This window comes from Thunnus albacares, chromosome 23 (genome assembly GCF_914725855.1).
Source record: "Thunnus albacares chromosome 23, fThuAlb1.1, whole genome shotgun sequence".
NCBI lineage: Eukaryota > Metazoa > Chordata > Actinopteri > Scombriformes > Scombridae > Thunnus > Thunnus albacares.
Window position 1 is genome coordinate 14,411,002 of NC_058128.1, and position 18,450 is coordinate 14,429,451.

An 18,450-nucleotide genomic window follows, 5' to 3' on the forward strand; every position below is an offset into this window, starting at 1 on the left:
TTCAAGTTTATATTTGCAGGCATTAGTTTAAGGTGATGATAACATTTAATGTCCAATAAGGTTCCTGGCAAGTTGATGACATTGTTTCTTGGCTTCAAACCATCACAAACGAGAACACTGACCTGCCGGCACTGGGATATGTTATACTGACAGTGAACACTTTGTCTACGTGTGTGAATGTTATGTATAAAGTCATGAATACATTAATAAGTGATGTAACCATAACTGTGAAAAGGCTAACAGTGATTATGAGAAAAAAAAACACTTGACCTTTTTGATATTCAATGCATTCCCTCTACTTTTCTATATACCCCATGTTCCCATTAATAATCAACCAGTGAAAAGTCAGGTTTCCACATAATTGGTATGATTGTAAATCCCTCTCCTCCTCCTATTTCTGCACTGTCAAATGATGTTTTGGTCAAAAATGCTATCTGCACACTTAAAGTCTTTATAGTAGATGCAAAAGGAGAGTGATAATGGTGTAGGAAAACAGTTGCAATACACCACACTTTATAAATTGAGATATTGGCTGTCATAACCACACCACCACAGTCACTCATGATAGTAAGTGATCTCCAGACAAACTGTTTATTAGTCCAACTAACAAATCACAATTTGTATGTTTTGTTCAGTCATTCTGATCTTTGTATTTCTGAGAAAATCTTGGGGATAAGCATTTTTTGTCACCTTTGTCACCTTTTTAAGAATGAAGGGTCCTTTTTAGTCTGCTCATTGACTTTTCTGTGATGCAATGATCTGGGCCCTTTACCCTGCCCCCTCTGGGAAGAAGGGCTTACCAAATAAAAGCTTTACCAATAGTCTGACTCAAACCTTATGTGAACACTCAGCAACCACAGGTTCCTCAAAGCAACTATGTAAGACTCTGAAAATAAAAGTTATTGATGTCCACAATGCAGAAGAATGCCACAAAAAGATAGCAAAGTGTTGTCAGTCAGCAGTTTCCACTGTGTGAAATGTAATTAAGAGATGGCAGTTTAGGGAACTGTGGAGGTTAAGATGAGATCTGGAAGATCAAGAAAACTCTCGGAGAGAACTGCTTGTATGCTGGTCAGGAAGGCAAATCAAAACCCCCATTTAACTGCAAAAAATCTGCAGGGAGATTTTGCAGACAGGAGTGGTGGTGCACTGTTCCACTGTGCAACAATGTTTGCACAAACAAGACCTTCATGGAAGAGTCAGTAGAAGATAACTTTACGTGTGTCCTCATCATAAAATCAAACATCTGAAGTATGCAAAGAAACATCTACAGAAGCCTGATGCGTTTTGGAAAGAAGTGCTGTGGACTGATAATATTAAAATAGAACTCTTTGGCCACAATCAGAGGTTTTTGGAGAAAAAAAGGAGTAGCATTTCATGAAAACATCTTGCCTTCACCACGGGTGAAGGGAAGAATGAATTCAATTAAATACCAACAAATTCTGGAAGCAGACATCCCGCTGTCTGTAAAAAAGCTGAAGCTGAAAAGAGGATGGCTTCTACAACAGGATAATGAAACCTAACTAGGAACATAACTAGGAATCCACCATGGACTAGCTCAAGAGACACAAGCTGAGGGTTTTGGAATGGCCCCCACAGTCCCCTGACTTAAACATAACTGAAAATCTGTGGGTAGATCTTAAAAGAGCTGTGCATGCAAGACAGCCCAAGAATATTGCAGTGCTGGAAGTCTTTTGCAAGGAAGAATTGGAGAAAATCCCAAATACAAGAACTGAACTGGCTACAAAAAGCGTTTGCCAGCTGTGATACCTGCCAGAGGGGGTGTTACTGACTATGTAGGGTGCCCAAACTTTTGCAAATGCTACAATGATGTTTTTTAATTTACGGCATAAAAAGTAAGTATGCATTATTGTTTGCTGAAAATAATATGTTTTTTCCCCATATCCTAGAGACACTGTTTACATCTTTTCAATTAAAAAAAATCACCAAAATATGTTATTTGTCAAGAGGTGGCCAAACTTTTGCTTATAACTGTACATGATTTAAGAGTGGGCTTACATGTAGCCAAGATAATCCTTTATGTACAGATGCTTCGTTGTAGCAGACAGCAGTGTGGTGATATACAAGGGTATGACTCAACATGATTCAACACCATCACATCCTGTTAAATACTGATAAAGTATTTATGGAAATTTCTCAAGCTGTTTCTAGAGAAAGATGAGCTGTGGTGCATCATGACTCACCATGTGTCTCTTTTGCCTCAAGTTACCCATTCTACAAATATCAAGACACATTCAAATTCTTTAAAACAACTGTCCTTTTGAAATGAAGGACACGTTTGTACAAATAATAGTGGATAAGGAATGGGATCTGGTTAATTTCTGATATGTTTCATGATATTTTCTCTCAATAACAGCCTTCTGTGAGTAAAGCCATTTTGTGTGTTAACAATTGATAACATAATAATTATAATAAACATTTGTTGTTGTTGTTTCGTTTAAATAAAGTTGTTTTTTTGTCTTCTTTGCTGGAAAGATTTTCCAGCAAATGAATGAATGTGTATGAATGAAGAGTTCTTCTTCTTCCTCTTTTTCTTCTTGTTATTATTGTGACGTTATTGTTATTTCTTTATGAGTTTATCCAATTTTTAACCACTGTGGACAGTATTAACCTGTTGACACACTGACATTGAATGTGAATAAATTAAAACGAATGTGATATCAGGCTATGCAACTTCAGTAAAACTTGAACTGAATTCTGCTGTTAGCTGTAAGAATATACTGTACTGTACTGTACTGTATTAGGGTTTAAGGCTTTCAAGGGACACGGGTTTAAGGCTTTCAAGGGACACGAAGAAGAAGAAAACGCTCGTCGTCCCCTTTAAGAAAACTCACTCAGGTGGGTTACGTCACGTGACGCGGAAGTAAACTGAATTGTTTCAGCGTGGTTGTTTTTAAATGCTACAGGCGGGTTCATCACGAAAACAAGCAGTTACGTTGTCATTATTCATTCACAACTACTGTATATTCGCTTTTACAGAGAGAAATGCGCTTTACTTTTCTGCACAGCTCTCTGCGTCGCCAACTCGAGGTAGTTAACGTGTAGGACGCTGTTGTTATTGTGCGGGCTATCTTTACATGTAATACCTATTCTGCAGCAGAAATAAGCATTTGTCATCTTCCTAATCCTCCTAACGTTACGTTTGTCCTTAGTAACATTTGATTTGTGTCCATTTCCGCAACAGGACTAAGTGTGTGGATGAAGTGACCATGAAGCAGGACAGTGATGCTGTGAACGTCCCTGCATGCTTCATATCCAGCCATGAAGGCTTTCTTGGAAGCATCAAGAACTTTATCAGAGACTTTGTGGTGACTGAAATAGACATAAATGGACAGCAAGTCAATACACCAGCAGCAACACACGCTCCTCAGACACCACACTGTGCATTTCCAGAAAAGACCAGTGAAACCAGCACAGAATGGAAGCAGCACTATGATTTCCAGGTCATACAGGATACTGATGGCTCAGCTGATTGTAGGGTGGATGTCACCATACCTAGCCCAGGCAGTTTTGACCTGAGCATGATTTTAGGCCAGTCAGTCAGTGAGGAGCTTGAGCAGTTTGTGGTGAGTCTCAGAGATGAGAAGGAAGAAGATGAAAAGCCGGCCAACAAGGAGCTATCTCTGGGATACTTTGCCGACAAACACCAGAGAGCTAATGTCCACCGTGCTGTCAGACACCGCTTCCCCTTCCTCATGACCGTCACCATACAACCTGAGATCAGGGTGAGAGAAGACCCCGATTACAGAGAGCTCTCCCAGCTGGTTACAGAGGAGGAAGCGGAGGACTTCTTCAGGTTCATAGATGCCAAAGTGCGAGACTCATCATACACATTTCAACCTGATGATAATAAGGAGCACAGGACTGCTGTCCACCACTTCCTGAGCCGACGGTTTGGCAAACTGGTGGAGACAAAAAGCTTCAACGAGCAGGAGAGGACAGCCATCTCGGTTAGACTGAGGGAGAGAGGCAGGCCAAAGAAGAGGACAGCGGAGGACCGTAAGGAAGAGGAAGTTTACACCGGTATGGTTATAATCATATCAGAAAAATCACTGTATCTGCCAATTTGTTCTGTCTCTGATCATTTCTGCTGGCACTTCTGATATGCATAAATCTGGAAAAATGGAAAAGCTACTTTCTGTAAACACAGGAGAACACATTTACTGTTCATTTAGGCCCTCAGTCAGTTGACTCTCACAGGATGACTCAGCATAAATCATCAAACAAAGTCACACACCAACTGATTAGGTATAGGAAGTTAGTTTGTTGAAATAATGTAGGAAGTAAGGGTTTTTATAAAGAAAAACATTATTGTCCCACACATGTCCTCCCTTTTAGCGTTCACTCTGCGTAAGGAGAACCTGGAGACTCTGGAGGCCATCAGCTACATGGCAGCAGCGCTCGGCGTCCTACCATCAGATTTCACCTACGCTGGGATCAAGGATAAGAGAGCCATCACCTACCAGTCCATGGTGGTTAAGAAGGTCTCACCTCAACGGTAGTGCTGGGTTTCTTTCATGGGTCTGGTTTGGGAATTATATACTGAAATTCACAGTTTATGTTCCTTTTAAAGCCATTTAATATCTGTTCCAACACATTCATTTAATGTCTCTTTTCATTAGGTTGAAAGAGAAGACAGCAGAGTTCGAGAAGAGAGGGATGTGTGTCTCTCAGGTCCGCTCTGTCAGCGAGCCTCTGAGGCTCGGACGACTGCAGGGGAACCATTTTGACCTGGTGGTCCGCCACCTGAGGCCACACGGGGCCGGTGACACACACCCCTCTGGTGCAGACACACACACTCGCCTGGTAGGGCTGGTAAAGGAAGCAGTGGAGAATGTCAAGGTACTACTCATTTTTATTTCTTTGTAGTTTGGGACAAGACACATTACCTCCTGTATTTTTCTTGTTACTATAATACAAATGAGAATTCTTTATATAGAAACCACCATAAAGGATCTCCTTTTAAGTCCTGCCTATCCCTATATGTACTGCATTTATTTGGCCCCATCCTAAAATAAAAATAAATTCTAATAAATTTATAAAAGGGATATTACATATGAGGCTGAAATCTGTTATTTCCTTTACAATTCTTCTCTTGACGGTTGTGATGAGGCCAGTGGTACAGCCTTAACAACTTGAGGATCAGAACAAGGCACCATTTATATCACATCATTATATTATATAATATGTAATGAGAATAATTTTAAACGATGTGATATTTTATATTTTTCTTATTTCATGAAAAGACCACAACCATCAATGAATTGATCCCACTAACAAGTATTGCCTATGTAGCCAAAGCCTGACACAGCTTATTTTTCTGTAACATAGCCCTCCATTGTTGTCCAAAAGTTATTAAAAGCACATAAATGAGCCACACAGCTGCACAGGGAGACATGTTTCTTCATAATGATGTAGCTTATTTTGAGTAAATCCCACATACACTGTCCTACTGCCAGAAATACTCACCTGAGCACCAAATGTATATTAATGCACAACTGAAAATAGTCCCCAACAAATGCACCATTTCCTCTTTTTTGAGTAATATTTGCTAAAAACTACAGTGCCCAGCTGTTTGAGGACTTCGTTGAGCCTTGTTTAAAACTTGAATTATATGTATATATCTTCAGTAGAAGCACATTGCTGGTTTTGGTCTTTTCATGTAATTTGTTGACAGTAAGGAAAATATAAAACACCACCAGCCTCATCTTTAAAATAGTAGATACCTGTTGTTTCTGTCTCACTTTTAATGTTCAAAGTAGCTACAATACCAGTAGACAGCCACTGCTACGTTCACCTTCGTTGTTCTTCTTTTCAGGCCAGAGGTTTCGTCAACTACTATGGGCCTCAGAGGTTTGGGAGTGGGCAGAGTGTTCAGTCTGACCAAGTAGGGCTGGCTCTACTCAAAGAAGACATGGTAAGTTCTGCAGACCATTTGCATTTCAAAGTTGGCATCGCTCACTGCATTGTTCCTGAAAATCCAGAGGGAACACTATCAGGCTGTACAGTACTGCGTTGTGATGTATGTTCTTCTTCGTGGGTCAGGTGAATGCTGTGCGTCTGTTCTTCACTCCGGAAGACGGCGATGATCCTCAGAGCCAGGCGAAGAGACATTTCCTTCAAACAGGTCAGAGCTGGGTCAACATGGACAGTCTCAGCTTCATTTTTTCTGAAAGAGATAAAAGATGATGTGAAAGTTGCCTCCCATGAACTTTTTTGTCTGGAACTGGAGGAACTATGTGTTTCTTCCTGTTGTTCTGCCTTGCTGCTAATACTCAGTTCCTCTATTTGATTCAAAGAAACTGCTGAAATCCAAAGATTTTTGTTGAAAACCCCATTGTTTTGCAGAACAACAAATAGCAATTTTATTGATGTAAGAATTCACATAACATAAGTGAGTTTTAATCTCTCTTTCACTCTTTATTGTCTTTCCTGCTTCTCCATAACAGATAATGCTAAGGAGTCTTTGGCATTGATGCCCTTGTCCAAAGCGAGGGAGCGGCTGATGCTGCGGGCCCTGAACCGCTACGGTACTGGTCCAGATGGTTGTGCCCAAGCCTGGCTCAGTCTGCCCCACAGCATGAGAGTCTTCTACCCACATGCCTACTGCAGCAGGTCAGCAGCAAGAATATACCAGACATGGCTCTCTTTTGTTTGCTGACACAACTGGGAGATAAAGACTTTGATCAGATTGTTCCAGTTTTGGGGTTTAACCCAGCATCACTTGCTTTCATCCTTTCAATTCATAAACAAATCCTGCCTTGAGTTTGTGATTTTCTTTCTTTTTCTTAAGGATTAGATGTAATCATGAAAAACTATCATTAAATATGTCATGATCAATTGAATTCATTTCATTTTAAAAATGAAAGCTAGCTGCCAACTTTTGATCCATCTGCTTGCGGTTGACAGAGTGTGGAACGAGGCGGTGGCACACAGGTTGGCTACTCTGGGCCACAGTGCCAGGCAAGGAGACCTGGTGTGGATCCAGTCAGGGCAAAACAAACTGGAGGACAGCGAGGAATCCAGCGCTCAGGTAAAATAGAATAGAAAATAGAAAAAAACAAGCAGCTGAACTCATATTTCAGGGGAGTTGAAACAAGATTATTGATACAAACTGTCAATCAACTATCTTTCAGCCATCAACGATTAAAGGAACAGTTTAACACTTACTTATACTCTAACACAGTATTTAGTATAGTTTCATATTGGGCGTTTTAGCTGCTGTTAACCAGAGGAAGCATCCTATCAGTGTTGCTGATCTTTCCTTTCTTTGCTTTTCCAGATACATGTGGTGACAGACCAAGAGGAACAAGAGGGAGTCTACTCTCTGGGACAAGTATGGAGCTTAGACAAATACATGTGCAAAAATGCTACTATTTTCTCTGTTACTACTGTTGCTACTGAGTGTTTATTATTTTATCATCAGGTATTACTACCGATGCCAGGAAACACAGTGAAGTATCCAGAAAATGCCATGGGGACTTGGTACCAGGAAAGACTGGCCAGAGACGGACTGGAGAACTGTCGCTTCAGAGTCAGCAGCCTCAAATTGAATCTGCCAGGCTGCTACCGCCCCCTGCTGGCCTTTCTACACAACCTCAGCTACCAGCTACAGAGAGCGGCTGCCAGTGGGGAGGGAGGGGGAGAGATGACAGGAAACAGCAGTAGAAAAAGTGACAACCACCTGAATGTCACAGCGATAGAAGGAAAGCAGGACTCAGACTTGCTCACACTCACCTTAAACTTCGACCTGGACACCTCCTGCTATGCCACTATCTGCCTCAGAGAGATTATGAAGTGTGATCCCTAGAGGTCAGATGTCATGTTCCCAGTTGTGTTAGTATACACTTCAAAAAAAAAAAAGAAAAGAGAATCTCTTCTCTTTTTCAAAGAGACAGCTTTTTGTAATCTACCGACACTGTTTTGTACCTCAGTTGACCCCATGGTGGTTGTGATTTAGTGTCAGTAGCATTTGTCGTTAAAGTACTGAGCACAAGACTCATCCTGCATGGAGAAAACATACAGTCTAGTTGATATAACTCATAATAAAAAGACGGCACTACAAAATGTGAACAAGTCTTAATGAGATAGCACTTGAAGCTGCTTGGATTTGGTTAAAACTCCTGAGTAAGAAACATTTCATTTTAGCTTTGTGTTACATTGTGGCCAATAAGTTACATCGCCATTGTTTACTTCCAAGTGTGCAAAGTTTGTATTTGTGTTTTGTGCCATTAATTAAACTTTTAGAATGTAAGGAATCAATGTACTATGTTTTTTTCTTTTTCTGTCTTTTTAATTAACTTTCTATACTTTTAGTTTTCCCACTCAAAACAGTAGTTTGAACTCCATCCCCCTGAAATGATGTAGATTTCATCAATGTTCTCTGCTTTTTAAAAAGGAACTTCATAATTGATACTAAGACTCAGCATTTCCACAAAGTTCCTGAATAGTCCAGCAACATTCAGATTTTTTTCAAATAAAAAAGGGAAAAGAACGAAAAAACCCATAAATTTAGTTATCTAGTAATACTACTAATAATATGTATGTATTGTCACATAAAAAATACAAATCCTTAAGCAAAAAAAAGCCAAAAACAAAACAACTGTTTAAACTAGAATGAAAGGTACCTAACAATTTGCGCATTTGGATAAATCTACAAGTCCCCATAACTGCAAATTTTCCAAATATGAAAAAAAGGACCCCAAAATCCTCAAAAATATGTCCACTGTCTATCTATGGTAAATTTTTCACATAGCAAAAATTTTGATAATATCCATGAGCATTTCTCTTCCAAGATAAGACCAAACATTACTTTGTAAAATAAGTAATCAGGTGTGGTGTTTGTAAGTGCTCCTCTGTGTCTTTTAAAGAAAAATTAAATCAAAATCTTTTTTTAAAAAAATGCTACATTTTGGTATCCTAGTAGCTCCCTGGAGTTGTTTCGCCATCATTGCAATTTTCATCATCTGCCTTTTTTCCAGCTGTGATTATTTCCTTTGTGTGCTGCATTGTGGGACAAATTCAATGGATTTCGTGTGCTTAGTGACTGCTTTCACTATACTTAATTTAGTCACTTTCCATTGTGAACACACCTCATACTCAAAGCCTGTTAAGAATACAAGAAGTGTGTGTGGTGTTGAAATTGGACACAACTCGTGTTTGGTTAATGTACTTTCCACTAATCACAACTAGGTGGAGACAACAGGCAAAGATTGTCAAGCACATGTCACAGGTACTCATTGCTCCAAGTGTCACATAGAAAGATAGTTTTAACTAATTTGTTAAAGTGTGATTATTTACTTGTGTAAATGCCCACAAAAATTACCCTTGGTCATGTTGGCACGATATTGAGTTCCTTATCGGAGAGAAAACATCTGCGCCTCATGGCTAAAGGACTAACGATGATCACACTCCTAATCTGAGACTTAATCCACCATGCCAGTTCATATGAGACACACTTGTGTAAAAACGAACTATACACCAGAAGGAGAGGCATTTAAAGAACCACTATAAAATATAATGAAGCATAAAACCACGGTGTAATTATACTGCTGAGAGGCAGCATTCGATCTGTATTAAAATTGAGCCAGCTATTCCTCCTGTGACTAATTTATGGACTTTTGATGAGGATGTTTAAAGACAGCAGCATATAAAAACCTCCTCCCTCATGCATAACTCGCATTGGATTCCACTGGGCTGTTTTTAATACCTGTTACTGTAAGCAAAGTGAAAAGTAACTGTATGGATGTTTTGGTTGGAGGTGGGTTCTGACATGCAACCTGTCATCAGCGCTGTTTGATAAAGTACCTGCCTCTAAGCAAAACTGTCTGCCAAAGAGAACCATTAGTAATAATGAGTTTCTCCACTTTTTGAAGAGTTTTGTTACAAAATGACATACTATCCACCAGAAAGGAGAGTGGATAATTAAAATCCTTGTAACACTTACAGATTGAATCCCACTGTATATTAGAGGAGTTTTAATGTTTTTATGCCTCAGGAATCAAACTAAAACCTTGACAGATGACTTGTTCTTTATGTTCAGAATGATGCTTTGAGTTTCTTACACTCATAATAATATAATGATTTTTTTTGTTAGTTCTCACATATCTCCCCATATCCCTCCCCCCCAGGTGAACATCTACAGTAGTTTTGAGCATCTCTGGCCTCTCTACAGTCTCATTACATCCTCAACGCTTAGGTGGAATATTACAGATGTTTTGACTAAAAACATTCCCAGAATGTCTCAAGCAACAATTTTTATCCCAGAAAACCATGATGTTTAACCATAAAAGGATGAGACTCTGTGTGAATTGCACCTCTATTAAGAGGTCTCTCTCAATTTTGTATGTGGTTACTGTGACAGTTTAGCCTGTCATGTTGTGTCTGAGTCATTCTGTCCGTTTGGCAGTTAGTTGTTAATCTGACGCAATTTAAGGAAAACATCCCAACAGCACTTCCTTCATGTTCTCCATTTGCCTTTTTTCCCATCAAACTACGTACTGATTTTAACTCATAGATGTCACATCATTGACTCAAATCCATTTATCGATTTTTAAAATAAGTGACAACAAATCAATGAACTGACTAGTTGCTGCAGCTCTACTGCTAATGCAAAGCCAACATTTTCTACTGCTGCTTCACACTGACAGCACTCAACCAGCGAAAAATAGGATGGTTTTTATTGTTAAGCAGCCACACCAAACGCAATTAATTTGTCACCGAGGTTACATTCATACCTTTTCTCTATCACTCACGGTTATTTTTCAATTACATGTTTTGTGAAGCATCAATAGTGAGGAACTGGCTTCACACTTTTAGCTCTATCTTAACTAAGTCAAGGATGAAGTCCTAACATTTTATTGTAAAACAAGGGAAAATTTTTGTCAGCAGGTAACATAATTTTGGTGTAAGGAGTTTTATTGAATCAAGTGTCTTCTTTGATGATAGTAGGAATGATGTGAATATTAACATCACACTTTTAGTGATCATGTATACCCAGCAGAAGACAGAAAAAATGCCCAGTACATTTGCAGAGGAAACAACATGGTACTTTCAAGTTGTCAGATTCTACATTGCAGATTCTTTCACACAGGAAATGAGCTACCATGCTCTACCAAATAATTACCATCAAGATTTTTGTGTGGCAATAATAAAGTATCTATCTATCTAGAACAGGGCTGTATCTTGCTCAGCAATCAGCTCTGCCATGGGGGGAGAGGGGGGGGAGACCCTGGCCCAAGGCCTAAGGGGGACCCATGGAAAGGTCTATGGTTGACCCTTAAATGGGATCAAGTACAATAGTTTACTTACTGACTTATATCACTGACAATACAATTTATATATATTTACATGACAAATAAATGTCTTGTTATCATTAAAACAGATTTCAGCTTGTTATCTGATACCCCACCCCCTGCTGTTATTTTGGAAACGGCGTGGTCAAAACACTTGTGCAGTCAGATGTGCAGAACATGTGTCGCGAATGTAAAGCAAACGGCAGCCTGACTTAAAAAATTGTTTGGCCTAAAGTCAGCAAGAAAATAATCAGACTGTTCCTATGATATCACCCTCTATAAGAACCTGATTTTTTTTTCTCTGTGTTTTGAATTAACTGGCTTTACTCTTTGTGCTTTATAATCATATTGAGTATAGGTATGCAAAACAGAGCATGGTGCTGGAATGGGTGTGGATGAGGGGCCTAATTTGGAAAATTTTGTCCCCCTGTCCATAATTCCTAATGGCTGGCTTGTCATCTGTGACTCCCCTACACAGGCAGACATGGGTGAATGACTTCTCTGCATCCCTAGGCTGATTCCCGTTCCAGCCGGCTGTAGATAAATGTTGACCCACTTCAGCGGCAAAGATGACAACTTTACTACATGTCTCGCTTAGTTGAAAAGCAGAGCAAAGGCTTGAGAATGAAAAGGAAGTCATGGGTTATGAAAGATATTCACCATGCACGTACCGTAATATGTATTTTCCTTGGAAAGAGAGTCGGAGGAAGAGGAGGAAACCGAGGGTTATGAAAGACACTTACCATGAAATGGAGGAACTGTATAGCTTTCTCTGGCCAAATGCCCCTGTTTTTTTTTCAGCCCTTTAAAGAAACATATTTTTTCAATCAGCTTCTTACTATGAGTGATGGGGTCCTACATGAAGACAAAGTTTTCTGGCAAAGTTTGAACAGTTTTGGTTGTTTCAGTTACAAGATTTCTATCTTTGTGTTTTTCTCGCTAGTTTGAAGTGGGCGGGGTGCTCAGTTCGCAGATTATCTGAGTTTTTGAACACTAAAACCTTGATAAATAATAATTAAGAAGGCTATTTTCAAAACTTTAACTTTTTGTTGTTGCTTATCAGTCATGAATATTTAACGTCACAGAGAAAAACGAATAATGCAACACCAACTTTGTGTGGGAGCCATAAAAGTGCATGTAAATAATAGCTTGCAGTTAGTAGTCATGCAACACCTGTCATACTGAGGAAGAAGAAAATGGAGGCAGGGAGAAGAATAGAAAAGAAAGGAAAGATAAAACAATGGATAGAGAGAAGTATAGACCGTGTGAAACTGATAAAAATGGAGATAGAGATGCAAGAGGCAAAATAGGCTGTATAGCCAGAACATCCTTGACCAAACCACCAAATTCCTACATTCTCATTCATTTTAAAAATGTGATGACTGTTGTGACTTTTGCAATGCACACTAGTATGTTCTGGTTTGATTAAACCAGCCTATTTGGTGCTTATGGCAAACTAGGAGGTAACACTTTACTTTAACCTTTCTACTTAACATTTATAAGCACTTCATAAACAGTTAATAAATGTTTATATACACACACTATAACAGATATAAGTGTTTATTAATGTATTTCCATAGTGGAGGCTGGTGTATAATCAGATAATGAATGACAATTTAGTAAAACACAGTTGTAATATAAAATGTGTGTTCATAGGAGAAATTATAATTGTCAGACTGTACATAATAAACATTTAAAATGTCCTTATATCTACTTATAGCTTCATTATACTGTGTTTAAAGAGTAACCATTGATAGAAAGTTTGTATATTGATTATAAATGCTAAATAGGAGGACTTAAAGTCAAGTGTTTCCAACTAAGAGGTTCATACACACACACATGCATGCCGGCCCACAGTTTCTGATTAGACATATAAACATTCCAGCGGCCTTTGACCTTTTTTGAGCTGTCTTTCCTCCTGTCATCTGATTGGCAAGTAGCTCAGTGTTTTTACAAGAGCAGACACCGATATGGGACTGTGCGTGTGGAAATTTTGAAAATGTATGTGTCTGTTTATGAGCTTGTCTGTGCCTGTGAAAGAGAAAGAGAAATAGAGTATGCGTGTGTGTGTGTGTGTGTGTGTGTGTGTGTGTGTGTGTGTGTGTGTGTGTTTTCTAGGCCCTGTCAACCGTGTTGTTGCAAGAGTCACCACTGAGTATTGTCCAGACGTGACAGTCTGTGTATACAAGGTGGCTGAGCACGGTCAAGAGTGGTTGAATAAGCATAAGCAATACTGTTGTTACAGTGTCAAAAAGCATTTTGACTAGTCTCGGTAAAAGAAAACAACTGCCTTCACTGTTGTGGACTTATTTTTACAGTATGTGCCTTTTTACTTTTAAGCTGCCTGTTTTTTTAAGAGCTCTTGTTGGCATTTATTTCAGTGATTTATCTAACCGACACACCTAAGTGACATTCTCTGAGTTTGCCAGTAGGTGCAAGAAGGCACTTGGATTAGATTCAGTTACTTTTGATTGCAAGGAATGAAACTAAAGGAAAAGTTTGAAATCAACCTTGGAAATGGTTTTACCACACTCTGTTCACATTTAACACAGATGCCTCTTTTCATGGAAAACAGAACTTTTTTTTGTTTGAACTGATTGTAAGAATTGTCACTGCAGTAACTCCTTATTGACTTTACTTTCATGCAAAAATGAATGCAATAAGAACATAAGGTAAAAATAAACTTTGTGTGTTAAAGAAGTGTGTCACTGTGAAGGGAACACATTTATTATTTTTTAAGCTTTTCTAAAGTGTCATACAATGAGCTGACAGGGTGTTTGTAACTCTAGAAAAGCACATGAGTGGACACATGAGCCATGTCCAAGACTTGACATGTGACCTTTTCATTATGGGATAGTCATTCAACAGTAAAACTACTGGACTACTGGACCTCTGCTGCCCAGAGGCTGCTCTGTCACCTATTTAGCGTACTCCAGTCCGTGTCCCACATGCGAGAGGCCTGCATGTGGAAAATACACTGACCTGATAACTGCAGGGAAGCTATTGACAAGCGGAAAGAGAAAAAAAGACTATGTCTGTGTGAAATGAGATTGATTAATGGATAAAGTTAATGTTGAGTCTGTGCTGCATTGCGTTTGGAGCATTGCTGGTTCCTATAAAGCTGCTGGATCCATAGGATAGAAAAAGAGCATGTGAAAGTGAAATGAGATGTTCCCATGATGTCAATCCATAATGTGCATGTGTCAGAGTGAAATGATACATTTAAATTCATGTACCAAAATAAAAAAATATCATTTTGGTCCACTCTGTTAGATTAAAGCACATTATACAACATTATATAGAACATTTTATTTCACTTTTTCAGATAAGACAGTATAAAGCAGCTCCATGTCCCTCATTAAAAAAACTGTAGTTGCACTTGAAAGCCCCCAGGTGTGAGTATGTCTTACTGTATGAGTTTGAATCAGACGCTGGTTAAAAACAGAGCGCATGCTCAGGCGGCCTTCACTGGAAAGGTCATGATCAACCAAAACATGACTAATTTGTGGTATGTGCCTGAGCCCAATTAAAGCTTTAGGATGCCCCAAATTTTGTCTTAGATCACAAACATAGTTTGTTCCAAACAGCAACTGTGGCACAATGTGGTGGAAAACCGATGCTAAAACCATAAACTGTAGCTAGCTGTGAATGAAGCACTAATCCAACACAGCTCCTTTCTATTATAAAATAAATAAAAAGCCATAAAACATCTGGCTGCTAAAATATAAGAAGTGACTGTCGTATTTTGGATCCTATCAGGCGCCATGTCCAGTCAATGGAAAAACTTAATTTCCTGCCCTGTTTGTGACCCAACAAAAAAACCCAACTTTTTACACTCTTAGGCACAACACCAGAGGGATAGCGGTAAAACTGCCTACGCATAAGCCATTAATGGGTTACTCGCTACAACTGGGATTTTTTCTCACACTGTTAAAAGTTGAGGGGAAAAAAAACTGTTAAACCCTGCCTGGGTACAGTGAGCACTCTGTGCCAGAGTGGAAGAATCTGTTGACTGGCTGCAAGCACAGGGAGGTGAAGGAAAGCTCATTATTTTTAATGGCATCTCTCCCCTGGTTGAGAGAAGGAGGAAGCGAGAGAGAGATGGACCATAATACTACCTAAGCTGGGTCCAGACTACAACAGTGAGTTCTATGCGAGCTTGTACTGTTGTACAAAAAACAAAAAACATGTACTTGCCATGCGTTTCCATTGCCATCATCTCTTTACTGACAGAATGAATAGTGCCTAAGATTAAATTTCCAATTAGTTCACTTGAATTACACTTCACATAAATTATATATATATTATTCAGTTAAAACCAGTGGTGGAAGAAGTACTCAGATCTTTTAGTTAAGTAAAAGTAGCAATACCACAATGAAAAAAAATACTCTATTACAAGTGAAGGTTCTGCATTCAATAATCTTAAGTAGAGGTATATAAGTATTGCCACCAAAATGTACTTGAAGTATCAAAAGCATACGTACTCATTATGCAAAATGTACAATATATATAAAATATATATTATTTGAATTTTGATACGGATTCATTGATGTGTACATGTACGCAGCATTTTAATGTTGGCAAGGTGGAGCTAATTTTAACACCTTATAACTGTTGGATAGTCTAATCTATCACAATGCATGACAAACTGATCATGTTTTACATATAAAATATTGATCTGAAAATTAACTATAGCTGTAAAATAAATGTAGTGGAGTAAAAAGTACAATAGTTCCCTCTGAAATGTAGTGGAGTGGAAGTATGAAGTAGCACAAATGGAAATACACAAGTACAGTTACATGAAAATTTTACTTTAGTTCTTGAGTACTTCAGTAAATGTATTTAGTTACATTCAACCACTGGTTAAGACACCAGTACAAGAATCTATCTATCTTTAAAGTAGTCTTACATTAACATGATTTCCAAATACTATCTTGCAGATAAAGATTAAGAAAGTGTGAAAGGCTGAAAGAAGGCCTGGATCTCATCTACTTTTTGTTTATATAAATGACATGTATTTCAGCTAAAACACTTCATATCTTCACAGATATATTTTTATTTATTTTTTCTCTGATTAGTCTACTGTGTCAAAGGAGATTTTTTATTTTCTCTCTCTCTGTCTCTCTCTCACACACACACACACACACACACACACACACACACACACACACACACACACACACACACATAGCTGAAGTTTGTCCCCCTTTATCCTTTCATTGCCATCAACCTTTCTTATTCACATCAATCAGTGTCTCAGTGGTGTAGCTAGTTTGGAGCCTGACTGTAGTCCTGTAATTACCTTGTTGACTAAATCCCAGCTGTGTGTGTGTGTGTGTGTGTGTGTGTCTGTGTTCATAGACAGATAGGAATGAAAATGGGAGGCAGGCCACTTTTGGAGCAGCTGCACCAGTGCGTCTGTCGGATACAATGCCTTAGGAGGAGAGAGAGAGAGAGAGAGAGAGAGAGAGAGCTGTCCTCATAGTGATTGACGGAGCAGCTTCCTGTCCTACATGGAGCATAAATAAATAAATGGATGCAGAAATATATGATTAAATACATAAATAAATTAAAAAAAACAAACAGATTTTGCTAAATATCCTGTTCCGACTCTTTCTTCCTTCCCTTCTACCCCGGCTTTGACTTTCTCACTCCGTCACCCTCCTCTCAACAGATCCCCCATTCCCCTCACTCTCCCTCTTGTTTTACAGAGGAATGACAGATATTGTTTACATACGGACTGCTGATATCTCCATACACCAAATTATCTATACACTATCTCACATCCAGTCGTGCTTAGACCATTAGATAATATGTTGAGGAAAGTAAAAGCACTATTTATCAAAGTTGTGGGCTAACAGACACTCTTATAGCCTGCCAGAGTTGGATATGGCATACACTTTCTGCTGTTATTCTCTCTTTGTCCATACAAACAGTCAAGCATTGGGCATATGGCACTTAGTATATCTCGCCTGTGTTTGTCTACTCCCTCTCTTTTTTCTCCTCCAGATTCACTCTCATTTTTCTCCTTCTTTTTCTCTGTTTCTCACTACTTTTTCTTTTCTGTCCCATGTCTACACTGTAGCAAAGGTTTCCAGGAATAGTTTGACATTTTGGGAAATATGCTTATTCGTTTTCTTGTCAAGAGTTAGAAGATCAATACCACATGTCTGTATGCTAAATATGAAGATAGAGCCAAGAGACTGTTAGTTTAACATAGCATACAGATCGCAAGCAGGGGTTTATTTGCTAGTGTATTTCTTGGACATGTACAGTGACTTTCCTTGAGTTTAGATTAAACAAACCTGAATTAATAGGTCAATTAGTGAGCTTTACAGGTGTTGGCAGACAGTTTTTTTGGTACCAGGCTAGCTGTCCCCCCTGCTTCCAGTCTTTATGCTATTCTTAACTATTCTTTTAACAAACAATTACAGTATCCAGTGTCTTGACATACATTAAAACAGTCTGCCCATGTAGTGAGACACAGAAATTTCATTGAATGTTGAGTCATTACCTGAAAAAGTAGTTGTGTGAGCTGCCTTTCTTAAGACAAAGTTTGTAACTTGTTTTCCCAGAATAATCTACATCAGAACTCTTTAAAAAGGTACCCTGTGGAGTTTCCTTTAAACAAACAAAGTTTCTGGTTACCCAACAAAAAGGCAATGTGTGTATCCTTGAGGTCTAACAAATGTGTTGAATGCATTTCTTTCCTCATAACACATTTGCAAAGCCCATTTTTCTTAAAATTTGAAACCAAGCAGCAACAACCACGGCTTCAGGCTGAAGCTTTAAGTACCTTAAACTGCAATACTACCAACAGCTGCTAGATGCTGGCTCCATTTGACTCCCATTCAAAAAGCATCAACTTCTCTCTAGAAATACTAAGTCAATCATTTTTTTTCAGCAAGTCATTACGATCTTAAGCGCTAAATTCAGACCCTCTAATAAGTGTGCTGGTGGTCATTTTGGAAATTACTGCTCCATTGATAAGATTTGAAGACTTACAGTAACACTGTAAGTACAGTACAGTAACACTTTGATGCCTGCCGGCATTGATTGACAACTGTGATCAACAGTTGGCTCACCTGCTTGTTCTCCCTGGCTCCGGGACTTGCACTGAGTTGGACTGTAGTTT

The 18,450-nt window shown here is 38.8% G+C and overlaps 1 protein-coding gene and 1 long non-coding RNA gene across 3 annotated transcripts; both read left to right on the top strand.

Annotated features, from left to right (window-relative positions):
- The first annotated feature begins 1,583 nt into the window (after nucleotides 1-1,583).
- On the top strand, nucleotides 1,584-16,687 carry LOC122975518. The gene is made up of 3 exons (XR_006400694.1): nucleotides 1,584-1,680; nucleotides 12,071-12,075; nucleotides 16,677-16,687. It is a non-coding gene; the product is annotated as an uncharacterized LOC122975518 (long non-coding RNA).
- On the top strand, nucleotides 2,852-8,283 carry pus7l (pseudouridine synthase 7 like). 2 transcript variants are annotated; one of them, XM_044343989.1, is made up of 10 exons: nucleotides 2,852-2,951; nucleotides 3,206-4,044; nucleotides 4,360-4,519; nucleotides 4,644-4,863; nucleotides 5,840-5,938; nucleotides 6,067-6,148; nucleotides 6,471-6,636; nucleotides 6,931-7,054; nucleotides 7,304-7,357; nucleotides 7,448-8,283. In XM_044343989.1, exons 2-10 carry the CDS (start codon nucleotides 3,231-3,233, stop codon nucleotides 7,829-7,831), a joined length of 2,103 nt encoding a protein of 700 aa, XP_044199924.1. In that variant the 5' UTR covers nucleotides 2,852-2,951; nucleotides 3,206-3,230; the 3' UTR covers nucleotides 7,832-8,283. The 2 variants fall into 2 exon arrangements, with proteins under 2 accessions (XP_044199924.1, XP_044199923.1); XM_044343988.1 differs by having other exon boundaries at nucleotides 2,861-3,051.
- Nucleotides 16,688-18,450: the final 1,763 nt, after the last annotated feature.